We start from the raw sequence: 17767 nt of genomic DNA, 5'->3' as shown, positions 1-17767 counted from the left end.
GCACTGACTAAAGTGGTGAATGATCTGGTAACTGCCAAGTCTAAAAGCCATTACTCCCTACTTATTCTTCTAGAACTTTCTGCTGCATTTGACACTGTTGATCATACTATTCTCATACAAACACTGCACTCCCTAGGTCTTAATGATACAGCCCTTTCCTGGTTCATATCTTACCTATCTGATCGCTCTTTCAGTGTTCGCTTCTACCTCCTCTACACTACCTCTGTCAGTCAGCGTTCCGCAAGGCTCAGTCTTCGGTCCTCTGCTTTTCTCAATCTATACTTCCTCTCTTGGCAAACTCATCAGCTCTTTCGGATTTCAGTATCACTTATATGCAGATGATACCCATATCCATCTATCAACCCCAGAGTTGTCACCATTGTTTTTTGGACGTGTCTATGAATGCCTCTCTGCCATCTCATCTTGAATGTCTTCTTGCCACCTCAAACTCAATATTTCCAAAACTGAATTTGGTACTTATGTATTATCTGGTCTCCCATGTTAAATGCACCCCATTTTTTCATACCCCTACTATCCAACTACGCATGGAATTGATTTTATATAGTGTGGCGAGCGCAGCGAGCCACCGTGCCCGAAGCGTGGCGAGCGGACGCGGTCTCATAAGAAAAACGAGAGTCCAGATATTGCATAAGTACCCTGAATTACTTATATTACCGCCAACTAAGAACAGTTACCATCCTGAGATCTCCATCACTGTTGACAACTCGACAATCTACCCTACCCCACAAGCTTGTTGCCTAGGGTCATCCACGACTCTGAACTGTCCTTTGCTCCCCACATTCAATCTGTCTCCAAATCATGTTACATGCATCTAAAAAACATATCCAAAATACGACCCTATCTCACACAAGACGCTACTAAATCTCTTATTCATGCACTCATTATATCCCGCATTGATTATTGCAATAGTCTCCTAACTGGTCTCCGCAAAAACAGACTCTCACCTCTACAATCCATTTTAAATGCTGCTGCTAGGCTGATCTTCATAGCAAGACACTCATCATTTGCCAGTCCCTCCATTGGTTACCTGTGTTTTTCCGTATTCAAAATAAAACCCTTCTACTAGCATATAAAGCTATTAACCATACCAGCTTATATCTCTTTACTTATCACAAAATATCTCCCATCTAAACCACTCTGCTCTGCACAAGATCTGCGTCTCTCTTCTGAAAGGATCATTAGCTCCCATTCACTATGACAGGACTTTCATTGGGCTGCTCCCATCCTATGGAATGCCCTTCCACGCACAATAAGACTCTCCACTAGTCTCCAAACTTTCAAGTGTTCCCTAAAAGCTCACTTCTTCAGGCAAGCCGATCATATTTACGTTCCATACGCAGAACCTTCTGAGGCACTTATGTATTATATAGCTTCCCTTCTGGACCTACAAGCTATGCTAAACACAATATCCCCTTTTCAAAAATGTTCTTGTTGTTAAGGAAAAGTAGTGTCACTCAGTTTTATTTAAAAGCAGGGGTAGATGGGCTGATTTTCATTTTCAGACTTTTTGAATAATAACACACAGCGCATTCTCTGATCACCATATGAGTTAGGCGACATCATTGTGGAGGCATGGATCTAGCTGTTCGGGAAAAATCATTTTACTCTACTGTTTGCAGTATGAATCTTCACACATTTTGGATAAGCAGTAATTATACCTTTTTTCAGCATTTTTTATTGATAGAGACGCACGCCATTACATTGGCCGAGTTCGGGGAAATGTCGGACAGTCTGATGGACAACTTTTTCTGGCCCCATTACATCCTGGCTATAATGTTATGAAACCACCAAAACACAATATTCCTTTTTAAAAATGATTCTTGTTAAGGAAAAGTAGTGTCACTCAGTGGTGTTTTATTTGAAAGCAGTGGTAGATAGGCTGATTTTCATACTTTTTGAATAATAACACACAGCGCATTCTCCGATCACCCTATGAGTTAGGTGACATCATTGTGGAGGCATGGTTCTAGCTCTTCGGAAAAAAATATTTTACTCTACCATTTGCGGTATGAATCTTTATACATTTTGGATAAGCAGTAATAAGCCCTTTTTCAGCATTTTTTTATGGATAAAAGGGCTATTACAATTACTTCGTAGTGAAGAGTCTCCCATATTTTTGAATGCAGTACATATTTTATTCATGCTTACTTTGTAGATATGAATGCAGGCTTCCATGTCTCATGAGCTCAGTAATAATATATACTGGTTCTTCCATACTGCACACTGCATACAGCTGGATAAGTCTCGGATGTCTGAGTTTCTTCATAAGTTGCGCCTCCCTTAAAAAGTCCTGTGGATTCATAGATCCTGAAAAGAAAACAACAGAGAGCTGATGCTATTAAGAATTGTTCTTACAGTATATACACAGCAACCAAGTGGGAATAGCTAAAATTGCTTTCTCTTTCCGTAATCTAAAAGAAGAGTGTCACAAATCTTACAAGTCATCAAAGGATATCAGTTCAGCTGTAGAAATATGTGTAACTGGAGGAAGCCAAATGTGTTAGAGGAACAAGAACCTTTAATGTGTCTGTAGTTTTTCCCAACAACAAAAAATCAAACGGAGAACCCAATAACAACAGAACAAGAAGAAAGCAAAGACGTTTTAACACTTCAAGTTATCTGTTTCTGCTAAAATAAAACATTAAATAAAATCACTTTCTTACTGCACATATGAAGCCAGTGATTTAACAGAGCCATCTTTTTACGGTTCAGCTTACAGCTCACCTTTTCTACCATGCACAGGCACAGATAATATCAAACAGCAAGCTGATTTGTCCATAAAGATGCAAACTCAGATCCCCCAAGCTACTGGCTGCAGTAAGCCCATTCCATTTTATCTGATTATTATGTAATTTGTGGATATATCAGTTACATATTTATATACTGTGTAAGTGTCAGGACTCTAAAACAGTCTGCAGGACATATTCAGCCTGCCAGGCATATAGCTCTGGCCTGTGGACCCTACACACCGAGCGATATTCATATATTATATACTATATATTATATTGCTCAGAAAATGGTTAAATATCACTGTGCGTGTAGCCAGCTTGAGACCGGGGCAGGCAGTCCGACGGCAGAGAAGGAACAGAGAAAAGCTCCTTGATACCAAGTTCTTGTTCGGCGGTCATGCAAAAGAGCTTAAAAGGTTGCCGCCCCCAGGTGAAGAACACAGATGAAGGTGATGAAGCCCTGGAAGGTGGTGGCCATGCAAAAGAGCCCCCAAGTTGAAGACGCTGCAGAAGCCCTGGGGGTGGAACCAGTTTAATAAAAATATTTTATAACCCCTATTTGTGTTTTTATTTTAATATTTCCTTTACAGGGGGCCATAGGTACCAGTGTGTCTTTAATGATATCCATGCTGGTACCTGTGGTTCTCCCAAGTACCAGTATGTGAGGCAGGCTTTTTGGAACCTGTAGGCCCACTGTAAAAGCTGATTTTTAACAGTAAAATTGGCCATCAACCTTGCACCCACCTCCCAGGGGTGAGGGGGATTGCCCCGGGGGCCTGAGGTGCTCTGGAGAGGAGGGATACCTTTATTTGGCAGGTCCCCACCTCCCCAAAAACTCCCGGCCTGGGCTGGTTGAGTAGGGTGGGCAATGCTTTGGCCACAGGGCCCCATCAAGTGTGTCCCCTGGCTATGGCATTACACCCCTTGCTAGTGGTGCCTTGTGCTGGTCACTAAAATATGGGGGACCCACACTCACTTTGTGCCCCATATTTTTCAAACCAGGAACAGTCCAAGAGCCCAGCTGCTGGTGTCTGGAATATCGGGGGACCTTATTTAAATTTTCGAGAAACCTGGACTTGGCTCAGAGAGCCGAGGGCTGGTCATGCTCATGGAGGGGACCCCACGCCATTTTGTTACATTATTTATTTCTTTTTCTATTATAGACAAAGATGACAACACTCCCACAAGCTTTATTTCCACCTATTATTTTCATTTCAATACTTTTTTTATTCCCCTGACGTCGCCAAACACTTTCTGTGAGAGATTTTAAATCTCTCATGCTAAATCTCCCATTATGAATCTCTGGCACAAATCTCTCTGTATGTGGGCCCACTATCTGAGATATTCAGTTTGAGTGCTTTCATGTGCTTGAGAAGAATTTAATAGATTTTCTTCATCATCTTCTAATCCAAGCTTTTTAATGAATGTAAACATGCTGAAAAACTTCCTTCTGATATTATTAGATGACTTTTACAGACATGAAGAATTTACTTTAGTTACTTTAGGTTTTCTTTTATGTCAGTGTGGCTTTGCTATTGATGTACTACCTAAGGGCCTAATTCACAGGGCCGGCAAAATAAATGTTAGGGCCCGGGAAACTGATATCTCTGGGGCCCTCCAACATCGCACACAGATTTTTATTATATTGCATATTGAATGTTTTTTTTTTTATTATTTGAAATAAAAAACAGTTCATTAATATTTACTATGCAATATAATAGGGAAGGACAGATGGGAGGGCACAGCATTGTGCGTCGTGTGCAATCGGTAGCCAAACAGGTCACTAGGCAGCCATGCATATAGCCCCTGAGTCCCTCAAAGCCTTGGGGCCCCTCAACTGGTTGGGGCCTGGTACGAGTGTCCTCCTGGACCACCCATGTCATACTTGATCACATGCCAATTTTTATGGACAAAACCATGATACACTGCAGGTGGGACAGATGTAACATGTGCAGAGAGAGTTAGAATTGGATGAGATATTTTGTTTCTGTGCAGGATAAATACTGGCTGCTTTATTTGCACTGCATTTTAGATTTCAGTTTGAACACACCTAACCCAAATCTAATTCTCTCTGCACGTTACAGCTTTCTTACCTGCAGTGCAGCATGATTTTGGCTACTATAGAAAAAAAACTGTGCTTTGCAATCCTTTCTGAATTAGGCCCTAAAACTTCAGTATTATGGACCTTATTCTGGTCCACATGAAAAGCTTCAAAATGTGCAGCTTTGCATGTGGTTTAAATGATTTCTACAGTACTCACACATGTAAGACACCTCTCTGGTGTCTTCAGCTGTGTACACACGGTGCAATATTGCTGGCAATATGGTCGCTGAGCGACCATATTGCCAGTTATTTGTTTGTGCTGCAGCGATAAATCTCCGGGTGCATACTCTTGTGTTCATCCCCCTAATGGTCGCTGGTTGCAGGAGCTAGAGGCTCCCCTGGAAGAGTCTCCTGTTCATCAGAGACCTATCTCTGGTCGCTGATGAAAACTGGTCACTGAGCAATATATTTCACCGTGTGTACACAGCTTAACATCTGCTGGCGCCCTGTATGGGAAGCGGGCGGGCAGCTGAGAACCGCTGACATCAGCGGCCACCCCCCTGCGCCCGCGTCATGGGCGCATTTACATGGAAATGCCCAGTATTTTTATGGGAACGCCCATGAAACACTGGGTGTTCCCATGGGCGCAGCCTGTTGCCACTGACCCCCGTCCCCACTGCTAGGTGTGAAATGGAGGACGAACAAGCAGTTTGCTGCGCCCGCTCGCACCATGCAGCTGCACATGTGCATAACGGACTATGGTGTATATTCTGATTCACTTGGAAAGGCACAATATATCTCTAATGGACAAAACCATATACACTGCAGGTGGGGTGACGTAACATGTGCAGAGAGAGAAGATTTAGGTGGGGGGTGTACTTCAAACTGATATCTATATTGCAGTGTAAAAATAAAGCAGCCAGTATTTACCCTGCACAGAAACAATAAAATACCCAAATCTAACTCTCTCTGCACGTTACAGTTGCTCGCCACAGCGTGTTCGCTAGGGGAGCGAGGGGCGATTAGAAAAAAGGCCTGTGTGCATTGTTTTTGATGTTTGTAAATGACCTTTCTCGAGTCTTGTTCGAGAAAGCATTATATATATATATAATATATATATATTTTTTTTTTTTATTTATTTATTTATTTTTTTGGGCTTGCTGCCACCAATATAATGTTTGTATTCAAGTTTTGAAAGGAGCGGGAATTAGGGTGGCCAATTCGGGGATTGGGATCGGCAGGATTCCAGGATTTAGCACCAAAATGGCCGGGATTTCAATCCCGGGATTGGAGTGTCCAATCCCGGGATTTTGGGATTAGATTGAGCACCGTTTAGATGCTGCCCGGCTGTCCCCGACCCGTCGGGCGGCTTACGCACCGTGACCTATGACCAGGTCACACTGCGCAGGCTGAACTGCTGTGCCTCCGCCGCCAGAACTTTAAACTATACAACCTCTCCCGGCCACACACAAGCGTCTCCAGCATCACACACGCCGCCTCCCTCCACTCTGCTGCCGCCTGCCCAGCTCCACTGCTCCCACAAATTAGACATTTCTTTTAGGGATTCCAATCCCGGGATTTAAAAAAATGACCCGGGATTGTCATCCCTAGTGGGAATGTTCAACATGCATTAAAAACTACAGCTAGTATAGCACTGAAATTTTGCAGCTACATACCTGTTTTTAAAGTTTTGATAGCCACTGATATAGTATTGTTCCACAGTCCTTCCCAAACTTCACCAAATTGACCTTGTCCCAACTTCTTTAAAAACTTCAGAGATTTTCTGTCAATTTCCCATTGATCTGCATATTTGTAACACAGATCTGGAGGCAATGGAACTTCTGTCTGGTATAAAGAAAAATAATTACAGGTTGAGTATCCCTTATCCAAATATCAGTTATCCAAATTATTCCAAAAAACATACATTCCAGAGAGTGAAAATATATATATATTTGTTGCTAAAAGCACTATACCGTTTTTTTAGTGCGGTCTGAAAGGGGCATTATTTAATTTTCCTGTGTTTTTTCACTCTTTTTCACTAATCCTCGTGTTTTGCTCATATTTCCATATGTCTTGTGAATGTTTAATGTCTAATGTTTTAAGATGTGTAAGATTCAATATTGTATGATGTGTTGCTGTATGTATACCTTTATATCCAGTGTGTAGGGCTGTGACGGGCATGGGGGGTGATGTGATGTGGGCTTGGCATTGCGCTAATGGTAGCGTTGTCATGCCATCCTCGCATCGTAACCCCAGGGCCTGTACGGTGAGCACCTGGATTGTTTGTTTATGTTTTTAGCCAGCCCCGGGCGCAGCCGATTACAGGACTTCCGTAAGTAACAGATCGGAGGAGGCTCCAGGTACTGCTTCCGGGCAGTAACATGCAAGTAACAGGTTGCTTAGCAACCTGACTGTGTTGGCGTCAGCCGGAAGAGGACAGTGACTACTTCCGAGATACACCAACATGTTTGTATGTCTGATTGCTGTAGGTAGGGCTGATGATGGGGATAACACCCCGAAACGTTCCCGAACCCGCAATATATTTTATTTGCATCACTTCTCATCTCATCTCCAGAGTGCCGTTTTTTTCCCGTCCATGGGGAATCATTGGACTGACATATTATTGCCTTCTGGGGCAAGTTACTTATATACCATTTGAGTGCCGGCAGACTTTGGACACATATATATATATATATATATATATATATATATATATATATATATATATATATATATATCCTCGGTCTGACAGGGTTACTGGACCTGAGTGCCTTTTCAGGAATAGTACAATCAGCAAATGTGGAGGTAACCTTGAAGTGCCGTTTGTTGGAGCCCGCAAGGTTACCTCCACATTTGCTGAATATATATATATATCCAAAAAGATAAATCCGGCACTCCACCAATTTTTAGAACCGCAGCTTGCTCTCCGGTGCCTTCCCAGGTGTGAAGACCAAATGCAGGTAGCTGGCAAAAAGGCGTCACTCTGAGACTCAGTAGAATTTCAAAAGCTTGCGTGGTAACCGACACCAGTGTTTCGAGCTGGAAGCTCGTCCTCAGGGTTCGAGCTGAGGACGAGCTTCCAGCTCGAAACACTGGTGTCGGTTACCACGCAATAAAGCTTTTGAAATTCTACTGAGTCTCAGAGTGATGCCTTTTTGCCAGCTACATATATATATATATATATATATATGTATATATATATATATATATATATATATATCACACACACACACACACACACACACACACACTGTGTTTGGCACTCCAGATATAAATGCAACTTGCCTGGTGCCTTCCCAGATATTTGTACTGTACTGATTCCTTGAGACTTATGGCAGGGTCTGCAAGTAGGAGGCGGCACTCATCAGGCTTCTGGTACTCAAACCATTTTATTGGGTGCAGATATTTAGTGCAGCGTCATATGTCGACGTTTCAAGGCTGTCAGCCTTTTCTTCAGGACGTCCTCCTACTTGCAGACCCTGCCATAAGTCTCAAGGAACCAGTACTATATATATATATATATATATATATATATATATATATATATATATATATAAACAGTCACAGCAGTGGCACTCCGGACGTCTGTAAATGATCATTTACAGACGTCCGGAGTGCCACTGCTGTGACTGTTATATTTGAAAGTCAGATGTTGGTCTGAAGCTTCTTCAGGATCTTCAGGAGGCACCCGGCAAGTAATTAGTGTATCCCAGAGAGTGACGACATACGGAGTATGTATATGTGTATATATATATATATATATATATAGTCCCCAGTGCCGCAGACGAATGTGTGTGTGTGTATATATATATATATATATATATATATATATATATATATATGTATGCACAATCGTCTGCGGCACTGGGGACTAGCAAATAACTCACACAAAGGCTGAAACGTCAACTACTAAGCTGGTTGTTGAGTTATTTGGTAGTCCCCAGTGCCACATACGATTGTGCCAGGGGCAGAACTCTGGGAGGCAATGGAGTCATCTGCCGCCGGGCTCCCAAGGGGGCACCTCTTCTCCCCTGCCAGTTTGAATCAGTTAATTGAAAGCCATTGCTATCCCTTCTGTAGCTGATTTCTGAAATATATACTGTATGTGTTCTCCCTCTCAATATATATGTGTGTGTAAACTTACGCCACTGGATTGTGCATATATCTATTTTTCCGGCGTGCTGGAATCTGCTGATGGTACAGGGCCAAAATCACCTAAGGAGCTGAGTGCCGACTACCCGTCTATTATTTATATATATATATATATATATATATATATATATAAATCTCTGGTGTCCGGCACTCCGTGTTGCTGATAAATGATGATTAGGGTGCCTTCCTCTGGTGTAGGATGACTCCTGCCCAATATTATATGCAGAAACGGGGCGGCACTCCAATAGATACAGTAAACCAAAAAACTTTTTAGTTTTTAATGGTGCAGGTGATGGCAACGTTTCGGGGCAGCGCCCCTTTCTCAAGCCGGAAAAAACAACAAGATGGTTGCTTGTTGTTTTTTCCGGCTTGAGAAAGGGGCGCTGCCCCGAAACGTTGCCATCACCTGCACCATTAAAAACTAAAAAGTTTTTTGGTTTACTGTATCTATTGGAGTGCCGCCCCGTTTCTGCATATATATATATATATATATATATATATATATATATGACATGATCCTCCATATGCCATAGGGTTCAGCATTTATTATGCCTCAATAACTCTGCCTATAATAGTATTGAGGATAGCTTTAAGAGACATCCTTGATCTACTTAATACAGGTGGTGGCTCTAGTACTAATAAAACACAGCCTCCACACTTTCATGTCACGGACTATAAAGTGGGTATAGGGGACAGTAGGCTGAAGTTTACCAGCCCTGGTATAGGTATCTGTTATTGTCTAACAGTTTCCTACATAGCACAGCAATACCCCACTGCAATGTACAATTGGAGCAACAGCAATAAAACAAAACTGGGTATTAACAGACAAACATAGAAGTAGGAAGGCACTGCTGGCAAGCTTACAATCTATAAGGACATAGGTATTGATACATAAGGATACGTTCTGCCTATTGCTTAATGGTCAGCCAGGTTGCAAAGGTTCTTAATGGGATACATGATATGGTCACCCAGCAATGTTGGCCAGGTGTCAGGAGGATTTGCAAGTGAAGAAAGATAAAATATGAGGACGTGTGGAATGTATATAAGGAAGTTAGGGTAGAATAGCTTATAATTATATGGGGTAAATTTACTAAAATAGAAGTTCTATTGAAGATGGGATGTTGCCCATAGCAACCAATCAGATTCTACTTATTTAGCAGCTTATAGAAGATAATAGATAGAATCTGATTGGTTGCTATGGGCAACGTATTTGATTGGTTCTGGAATTTGATAAGCTTGCCTGAACAGATGGGTATGGGTGATAGGGTCAACAGTAATTTAATTGTCAATAGGTCAACCACTATTGGTCGACAGGCAATTGACACATGTAAAAGGTCGACATGCATTAGGTTGAAATGGTCAAAGGGTTGACACAAGCAATAGGTTGACATGAAAAAGGTGGAAGTGAGTTTTTCATGTTTTCTTGTTGTCTATGTCATCATAAGTTGACATGGACACCCTATCAGTGTACCGCTTCACTCACCATGCTTCGGGTATGATGACATGCTACACTCAGCACACTTTTATATTCTGTCTCAATAACCACTTGGATAGTATGAAAAAAAAATGTGACCTGTTGCATGTGTCGACCTTTTGGCCATGTCGACCTAATGCATGTCAACCTTTTTCATGAGTCAACCTTTTGCCTGTCGACCAATAGTGATCGACCTATTGACCGCATAATGAACAGATGAGTTTTCAGAAAACACTTGAAGGTTTGGAGACTGGAAGAGATGGGAGAGATGGGAGAGCAAGTCTTATCATCGTGAGTGGGTAATGTGTGGATGAGAGTCGCAGATCAGATATTCTGCAGAGCGGAGAGGTCGGGTAGAGAGGAATTTAAAGATAAGTGAAGAGATATGTGTGGGGGCAATATGGTACAAGTAAAGGTTAGTTATATTGAAAATGGTAGAATACCGGCAACCAATGCAGGGACTGACACAGCAGTTTTGCAGATGATGAACGTCTGGCGAGGAAGGAAAGCCATGTACTGTATAATGCAGAGATATGGAGAATTAAACCTACAGTATCCATGGGAAGAGTTAGATCCATTGCTGCATCTGCCCACAAGATGGCACTTGTATAGTAAGATCATCTTCTAAAATGTAATACATGGACATTTTCAAAGAAACTACATTGTCACGTTTTGTAAAATATTCTTCTTTGCAATATACTGTATCTATCTACCTCATTTTCCTCTGATATTCTAGGCGGCATACTAACAGTTTTATCTTTGCTGATTGTGTTACCTGCAGTAACATTGCTTAACTGGAGTGTTTCACCACACACCCTATCCCTCTTTGTAGTTGACAGGTTACAATTAATTATTTTATTAATTTTGTTGACTTTATATTATATATTATAATATTTTTCTGGATATTCTTAATTTTTTAAATTATAATGAACTGCAGTTACAGTATTATATCTTCTATTTAAGCGTACTATATTGCATTCTTAACTTATGTTTGAATCAGTCTCACAAATGTTAAAAATTTTTCATCAAGATAGTCCATCTTCATTAAACATGAAAAGTCACTTCCAGAATTAACATATTATACCTGGTTGCCAACTAGTGTCATTTACACAAGTAGACACAATTTGGGTGCTGTATATCTAGGTATTGTTTAGACATTTGTCTTGTGGTTTGGTGCCAATAGAAGTATTTAAAGGAAATATTTTGATACATTATAATTATTGAACATTGAGAAATGTGCATGGAAAAAGTAGCATTTCTGACCACTTCACTTTCTGTTATGTGTTATGTAAAACCTGCGGCCCTGCAGCTGTTGTGAAACTACACATCCCAGTATGCCAAAGCTGGGCAACACCGGCCCTCCAGATGTTGATAAACTACACATCCCAGCATGCCTTGCATCAGTTTCAGCATGGCCACATAGCAAAACTAATGCAAAGCATCCTGGGATGTGTAGTTCACTAACATCTGGAGTTCCGGTGTTGCCTAGCCCTGCAATATGCTATACCATGGTTTTAGCATTCCCTAATAGCAAAACTATGGCAAGGCATCCTGGGATGTGTAGTTTCACAAAAGCTGGATTGCCGCAGGTTGGATGATGACTTTCCTTTAATGCACATACGATGGACCGATAAACTGATACTAGCTGTTGTTGCATCTGGGCAAAGGTTTATGGGGTAGAACATTTGGTACATTTTCACCCCCTTAGCAGTAACATTTCTAAAAATCCCAAATTAGTGGGAGTCTGCAGATAACTGTCATAGTTTCCAGACCACCCAGCAGGTCACAACTTCACCATCCTATATTCCAAAACACAATGGTACTGCATTGTAATGGTAGGCTGACATTTTCCCACAGAACAGTAATATGAGGGTCGTGGGCAATGTATAAGGCATGGCCGTGCCCATGTAAAAAATTGTTTGTGCGGGCATGTGCCACGCAAGGGGTGCCGGTGTCTATACCGGTGGGCGGCAAGGTGCGTGTGTGTGTGATCGCATACCCACGCAGGATGAGAGAAGACAAGCTGCCGCTGCCTCTTTCCCCAGCTCAGCAAACAGCATTGAGCAAGGTGTGCTGGACTGGGGAGAGATGCTGCTGCTGCGGTGTCAGTTTGTTGTTCTTCTCTAGGAGCCCGGCTCTCTGTAATAGGGGAGGGGTAGCGGGCCCTGGGCCCTTCCATCAGACCCGGGCCAAGGTAAAGAGTATCCACCCCCCTCGTGGCGCCACTGGTTGGCTCTCATTATTGAAATACATAAATCTATGCTATACTAATAGCTATAGGTGCTATTATCATACATCGTATGACGACCAGAGGCGAGGTGCCGTGGCTGGCAGCTTACTATGTAGTATATACAGTATTTGCATTGTGTGTTTTTCTAGGTTGCTAACCTCACAGATCTATGTACAGTACTTCCTGACCTGATGTAATGTGCATATACAGTGCCTTGCAAAAGTAATCACCCCCTTGGCTTTTTAACTATTTTGTTACATTATAACCTGTAATTTAAATTAAATGTTTTTTTTTATCTGAATTTTATGTGATGTATCTGCACAAAAACGTCTAAATTGGTGAAGTAAAATTAGAAATTTGTTTTATAAAAAAATAATTTTTAAAAGTAAATATCTGAAAATTGGCATGTGCATATGTATTCACCCCCTTTTGCTTTGAAGCCCCTCAAAAGTTCTGGTGCAACCAATTACCTTCAGAAGTCACATCATTAGTGAAATGAAGTCACCTGTGTGCATTCTAAGTGTCACATGATCTGTCAGTATAAACACATCTTTTCTGAAAGACCCCAGAGGCTGCAACAAGCAAGTGACATCACGCCATAAAGACCAAGAAGCTCTCCACATGTCAGAGACAAAGTTGTTGAGAAGTACAAGTCAGGGTTGGGTTATAAAAAAATATCCAAACCTTTAATGATTCGCTGGAGCACCATCAAATCCATCATCTTCAAATGGAAAGAACATGGTATCACAACAAACCTGCCAAGAGAGGGCCGCCCATCAAAACTCACAGACTGGGCAAGGAGGGCATTAATTAGAGAGGCAGCACAGAGACCAAAGCTAACCCTGAAGGAGCTGCAGAATTACACAGCATAGACTGGTGTATCTGCGCATAGGATCACAAATAAGCCATACACTCCATAGAGTTGGGCTTTATGGAAGAGTGGCCAGAAAAAGCCATTATGTAGTGGTAAAAATAAGTAGGCACATTTTGAGTTTGCCAAAAGGCATGTGGGCGACTCCCTAAATGTATGGAGGAAGGTGCTCTGTCAGATGAGACTAAAATTTAACTTTTTGGCCAGCAAGGAAAACGCTATGTCTGGCACAAACCCAACACATCCCATCACCCCAAGAACACCATCCCCACAGTGATACATGGTGGTGGCAGCATCATGCTGGGGGGAGTTTTTCATCAGCAGGATCTGGGCAACTGATTCAAATTAAGGGAAAGCTGGATGGTGCTAAATACAGGGATATTCTTGAGCAAAACCTGTTTGTCTGCCTGTGATTTGAGACTGGGTCGGAGGTTCACCTTCCAGCAGGACAATGACCCAAATCGTACTGCTAAAGCAACACTTCAGTGGTTTAAGGGTAAACATTTATATGTGTTGGAGTGGCCTTAGATGACCTGTTAATAATCTGGACAGGTCATGAACAGGAGTTTGCTGATCTGATAACACATATAAATGCATTAGACAGCACTATCAAATTTACTTATGATGTCAGTCCGACTTCGGTTCATTACCTAGATGTTGTCATACAACTCCACAATGGTCAGCTTACCGCAGGCCTGTACAAAAAAACGACTGACAGGAACACAATGTTGCATTGTGCCAGTCAACACCCGATTGCCACTACTAAGGGTCTCCCCTTCTCACAATTTTTACGGGTGAGAAGGATCTGTGATGATTTAAATCTAGCGGAAAAAGAGATAGAGCTGATGATAACCGAATTTTTGGCATGGGGGTACAATAAAACTGATTTGTTAGCTGCTAAAGCTAAGGTGATGACAACACCTAGGGCCAAGACCCTGTTACCGAAACGAGCCGACATCAAAACTATGACCACCAAAATTCCTTTAGTTCAAAAATGTAACCGTGCTAGCACAGAAATCGTAAAAACAGCAAGAAAATTGTGGCCCATGGTCCGTAATGACCCGGGACTCAAATCGTTCAGCCACAGTTCGTTACTGCCCAGCTTTCAGAGACAACGCAATCTGAAAGACTGGTTGGTCAGGAATGACATCACGGGGTTCAAGAAGCCGAGCTATAGCCATTTTCTATCTAAAAAACAGGCTGCTACAGGTACATAAATTGCACCACTTGTAGCTACCTGGAGACGGGCAGTTTTTTCTGCCACCCACACTCTGGGGTTAAAATCCCCATCAAACCTGTGTTGACGTGCACCAGCACATACATTATATACATAATCCGGTGCCCATGCGGGCTGCTGTATGTGGGGAAGACCACCAGAACCCTGAAAGAAAGGATGGCAACCCACCGTTCCACCATACGACATTCCATTGAAGGCAAAATCTCTGGAACTGAACAGCCAGTACCCTGACACTTTAGGGAGTTCGGCCATTCATTGGCCACACTCCAGTACAGATCATTGACCACATCCCTGCCAACATGAGAGGGGGTGACCGGGATAGTCTTCTGCTGCAGCGGGAGGCCCGCTGGATACATAGGTTAATACGGTGTATCCAGCCGGTCTGAATGAACATTGCAGCCTCACATGTTTTCTTTAAATTTCTAGGTTGTAGTGCAGAGTTTTTCAGATTTCAGGAAGATTGCCACATATCTGTTTATACATTTACCTAGTGATATTGACACCTTTTTTTAGTTCAATCTGTACAGTTGGTAATCACATTATTTTAGCCTTAACATCGCCTTATTGTAATTGTGTGCTCTACATTTGTATTTAGATATTGCATTCATGCAATCACTGTGTGACTTGTATTTTATATTTGCACTGTTTGTTGTTTCAGGGGTTGTCTGGCAACCGCCCCACAGTCTGTGAGCGCCGGAGGACGCGCGTCGCAACAGTGGTGACGTCATCGGGTGCGCCGGAGGGCGCGCATTGCAAGAGGTGTGACGTCAGCTGGTCCAGACGCGGGGACGGTGGCACGGTGGAGGGAGGTGATTTAGGTAAGTTGTTTGTCTATGGTGTTTGAGCCTGAGGACAAGCAATAAAGTGCTTGAAATGTTGCTAAGTGATTGCTGACCTCCGTGTCATTTTTCTTTACTGATACAAGTCCTGTGAGTGCCTCCGATATTCAGTACTATATCTTGTTAGAAAGCAGCGCTCCGCGTCTGTCCCCATATCCCTGGTTAGTGAGCAGCCTACAGACTGCCTTGTCCCTCTGCAGCCACTGTAGTTAGAGTGTCACCCTGAGTGACAGCTTGCGTAGCGAATAGCAGGGCACAGTCCCCTGACCTTGCTGGCCGCGTTTCCTCTCTTGGTCAGGAAGTGGTAGTAAGTGTGCTATAGCGTGTGTGTCCTGTCCTCCATGCCGGTTTACAGCTCCACGTGCACCGGATCGTGTAATAGCAAGCCCCGCTGTATTCCCCGTTACCAGCGCGTCACTTGCACAGGGAGATCAATCCTGTGTAGCAGCAGCGTTACTGGGAGAGATACCGCCAGCGTAAACCGGTCATTGCCATTAACCCTGCACAAGCTGAACGGATCAGATAAGTAACACCTGTGACTGTGATTTCTGCATCAGTTATATTGCATGTGAAGTTAACCACTGAAGTACCATTGTACACTGCAAGCTTATCACTTGAATAAATCTAAAGCTGGTTATATCTTCTAAGTGTGTCGTCTAACAACCACACAGCACGATCATACAAATACTCTGCCAATATATCTCCCTGGGAGCATACCCAGATTGTGCTGCGCACCTGGGCTGATGTGCATTTACGTTTGAGTGCCTCTCTATATGGAACTATATATATACACACCTTGTCTCCCGATTAATAAGACACTGTATTTTTTTTTTCAACAAAAAACACCATAGGGCTTATTTTAATTACATGCCCCCAGTCCTTTTTAAACAGCCCCCATTCCTCCTTTCATTACATGCCCCCAGCCTGCTGCAGCCGCATGATGTGCGCAGTGACGTCACGTGCTGCCCCAGTGCCGAATTTCCCATTATGCACATGAGGCCTAGGGGCGGCACATGTTTAGGGGGCGGCACTTGTATGCTTGTGATAGTACTGTCAGCATGAAATGTACCATTAACTGCAAAATACTTCCACTGTACTGTATCATTTTCCATCTTGAATAGAGTGTATATGGATAAGACATGCAGATACTGCCTCTGTAAACTGTCCTACTTAGTAAATATGTATACATGATAGAAAAGGTGACAGTTAGTGGATATTTAATTATTCTATGAAATTGGCTGTTATCAATTGAGAGCTTATAACTTATCAATAAAAATAATATAATAACACTAGGGGTAGGGGGGGGCGGCCATTATTGTTGTGCCTATGGGCGCCCTCACCCCTAAATCCGCCCCTGCGCTGCTCGCAGTGCATCCCTGGGACCGGGAGCTGCCTGGCAACAGAAGCCAGAGCGGCACCTTACAAGCAACGCAGAGGTGAGAGGGGGTTAGCGGGGGTGGAGATGGGGTATCGTAGAATTTAGTGACTGCACTATGGAAATTTTGATAGGGCTTATTTTCGGGGTAAGGCTTATTTTGGACCAGTGTCCAAAATAAAGGGTAGGGCTTAATTTCGGGGTAGGGCATATGATCAGGAAAATATGGTGTATGTATGTGTGTATATATATATATATATATATATATATATATATATATATATATTATATTCATGTGCAGCACACACATGAATAAAAATAGCATGCCCATTCACCGAAAAAAAATTATTGATTTTGCACAAATTTAAAAAAAAAAAAACTTATACCTTAAAAGATAACCTTCCAGTTCACCTTAAAAAGATGGCGATTGCTCACGCGGAAGCACAGCAAAGATCACGCTGAAAGCAATTCGCCATCCTAACATTGAATGCACCCACGGCAAATCACAGTGAAAAACCCATTGGAAAACAGCAGCGAATTGCGACGACTAACAGGCGGCGAATTGCCCGTCATTCACTGTTCGCCGTCAGCGAAATTTGAGTGTTGAATTGGGTGAATTACTTTTCCAGTCAAAAAATTCGCCAGGGAGCTTGAAAATAGGAGTCATTCACCGCGAAAAGCGGCGAATCAGTGTCATTGTATACTGCCCCAAGTCTAAAGCCAGAAAAGGATGGTTTCTAATGTCTATAATTTCAAGGTCATACACACATTTCCAATATTAAAAAAAAATCATTAT

At 42.4% G+C, this 17767-nt stretch overlaps 1 protein-coding gene across 1 annotated transcript in view; it reads right to left on the bottom strand.

The window, feature by feature from the left end:
* The window catches only part of FRK (fyn related Src family tyrosine kinase), a 99225-nt gene that overhangs the window by 21217 nt on the left and 60241 nt on the right, over window positions 1-17767 (bottom strand). Inside the window, exons 4-5 of the mRNA XM_083174945.1 lie at window positions 6470-6638; window positions 2170-2328 (exon numbers count right to left, since the gene is read on the bottom strand). Of these exons, the coding sequence (XP_083031071.1) occupies window positions 2170-2328; window positions 6470-6638 (328 nt within the window). The remainder of the gene's footprint in view (window positions 1-2169; window positions 2329-6469; window positions 6639-17767) is intronic.

The sequence above is a fragment of the Crinia signifera genome, chromosome 3, assembly GCF_055691185.1.
Source record: "Crinia signifera chromosome 3, ASM5569118v1, whole genome shotgun sequence".
Lineage (NCBI taxonomy): Eukaryota > Metazoa > Chordata > Amphibia > Anura > Myobatrachidae > Crinia > Crinia signifera.
This window is presented reverse-complemented; position numbering and strand designations above follow the sequence as displayed.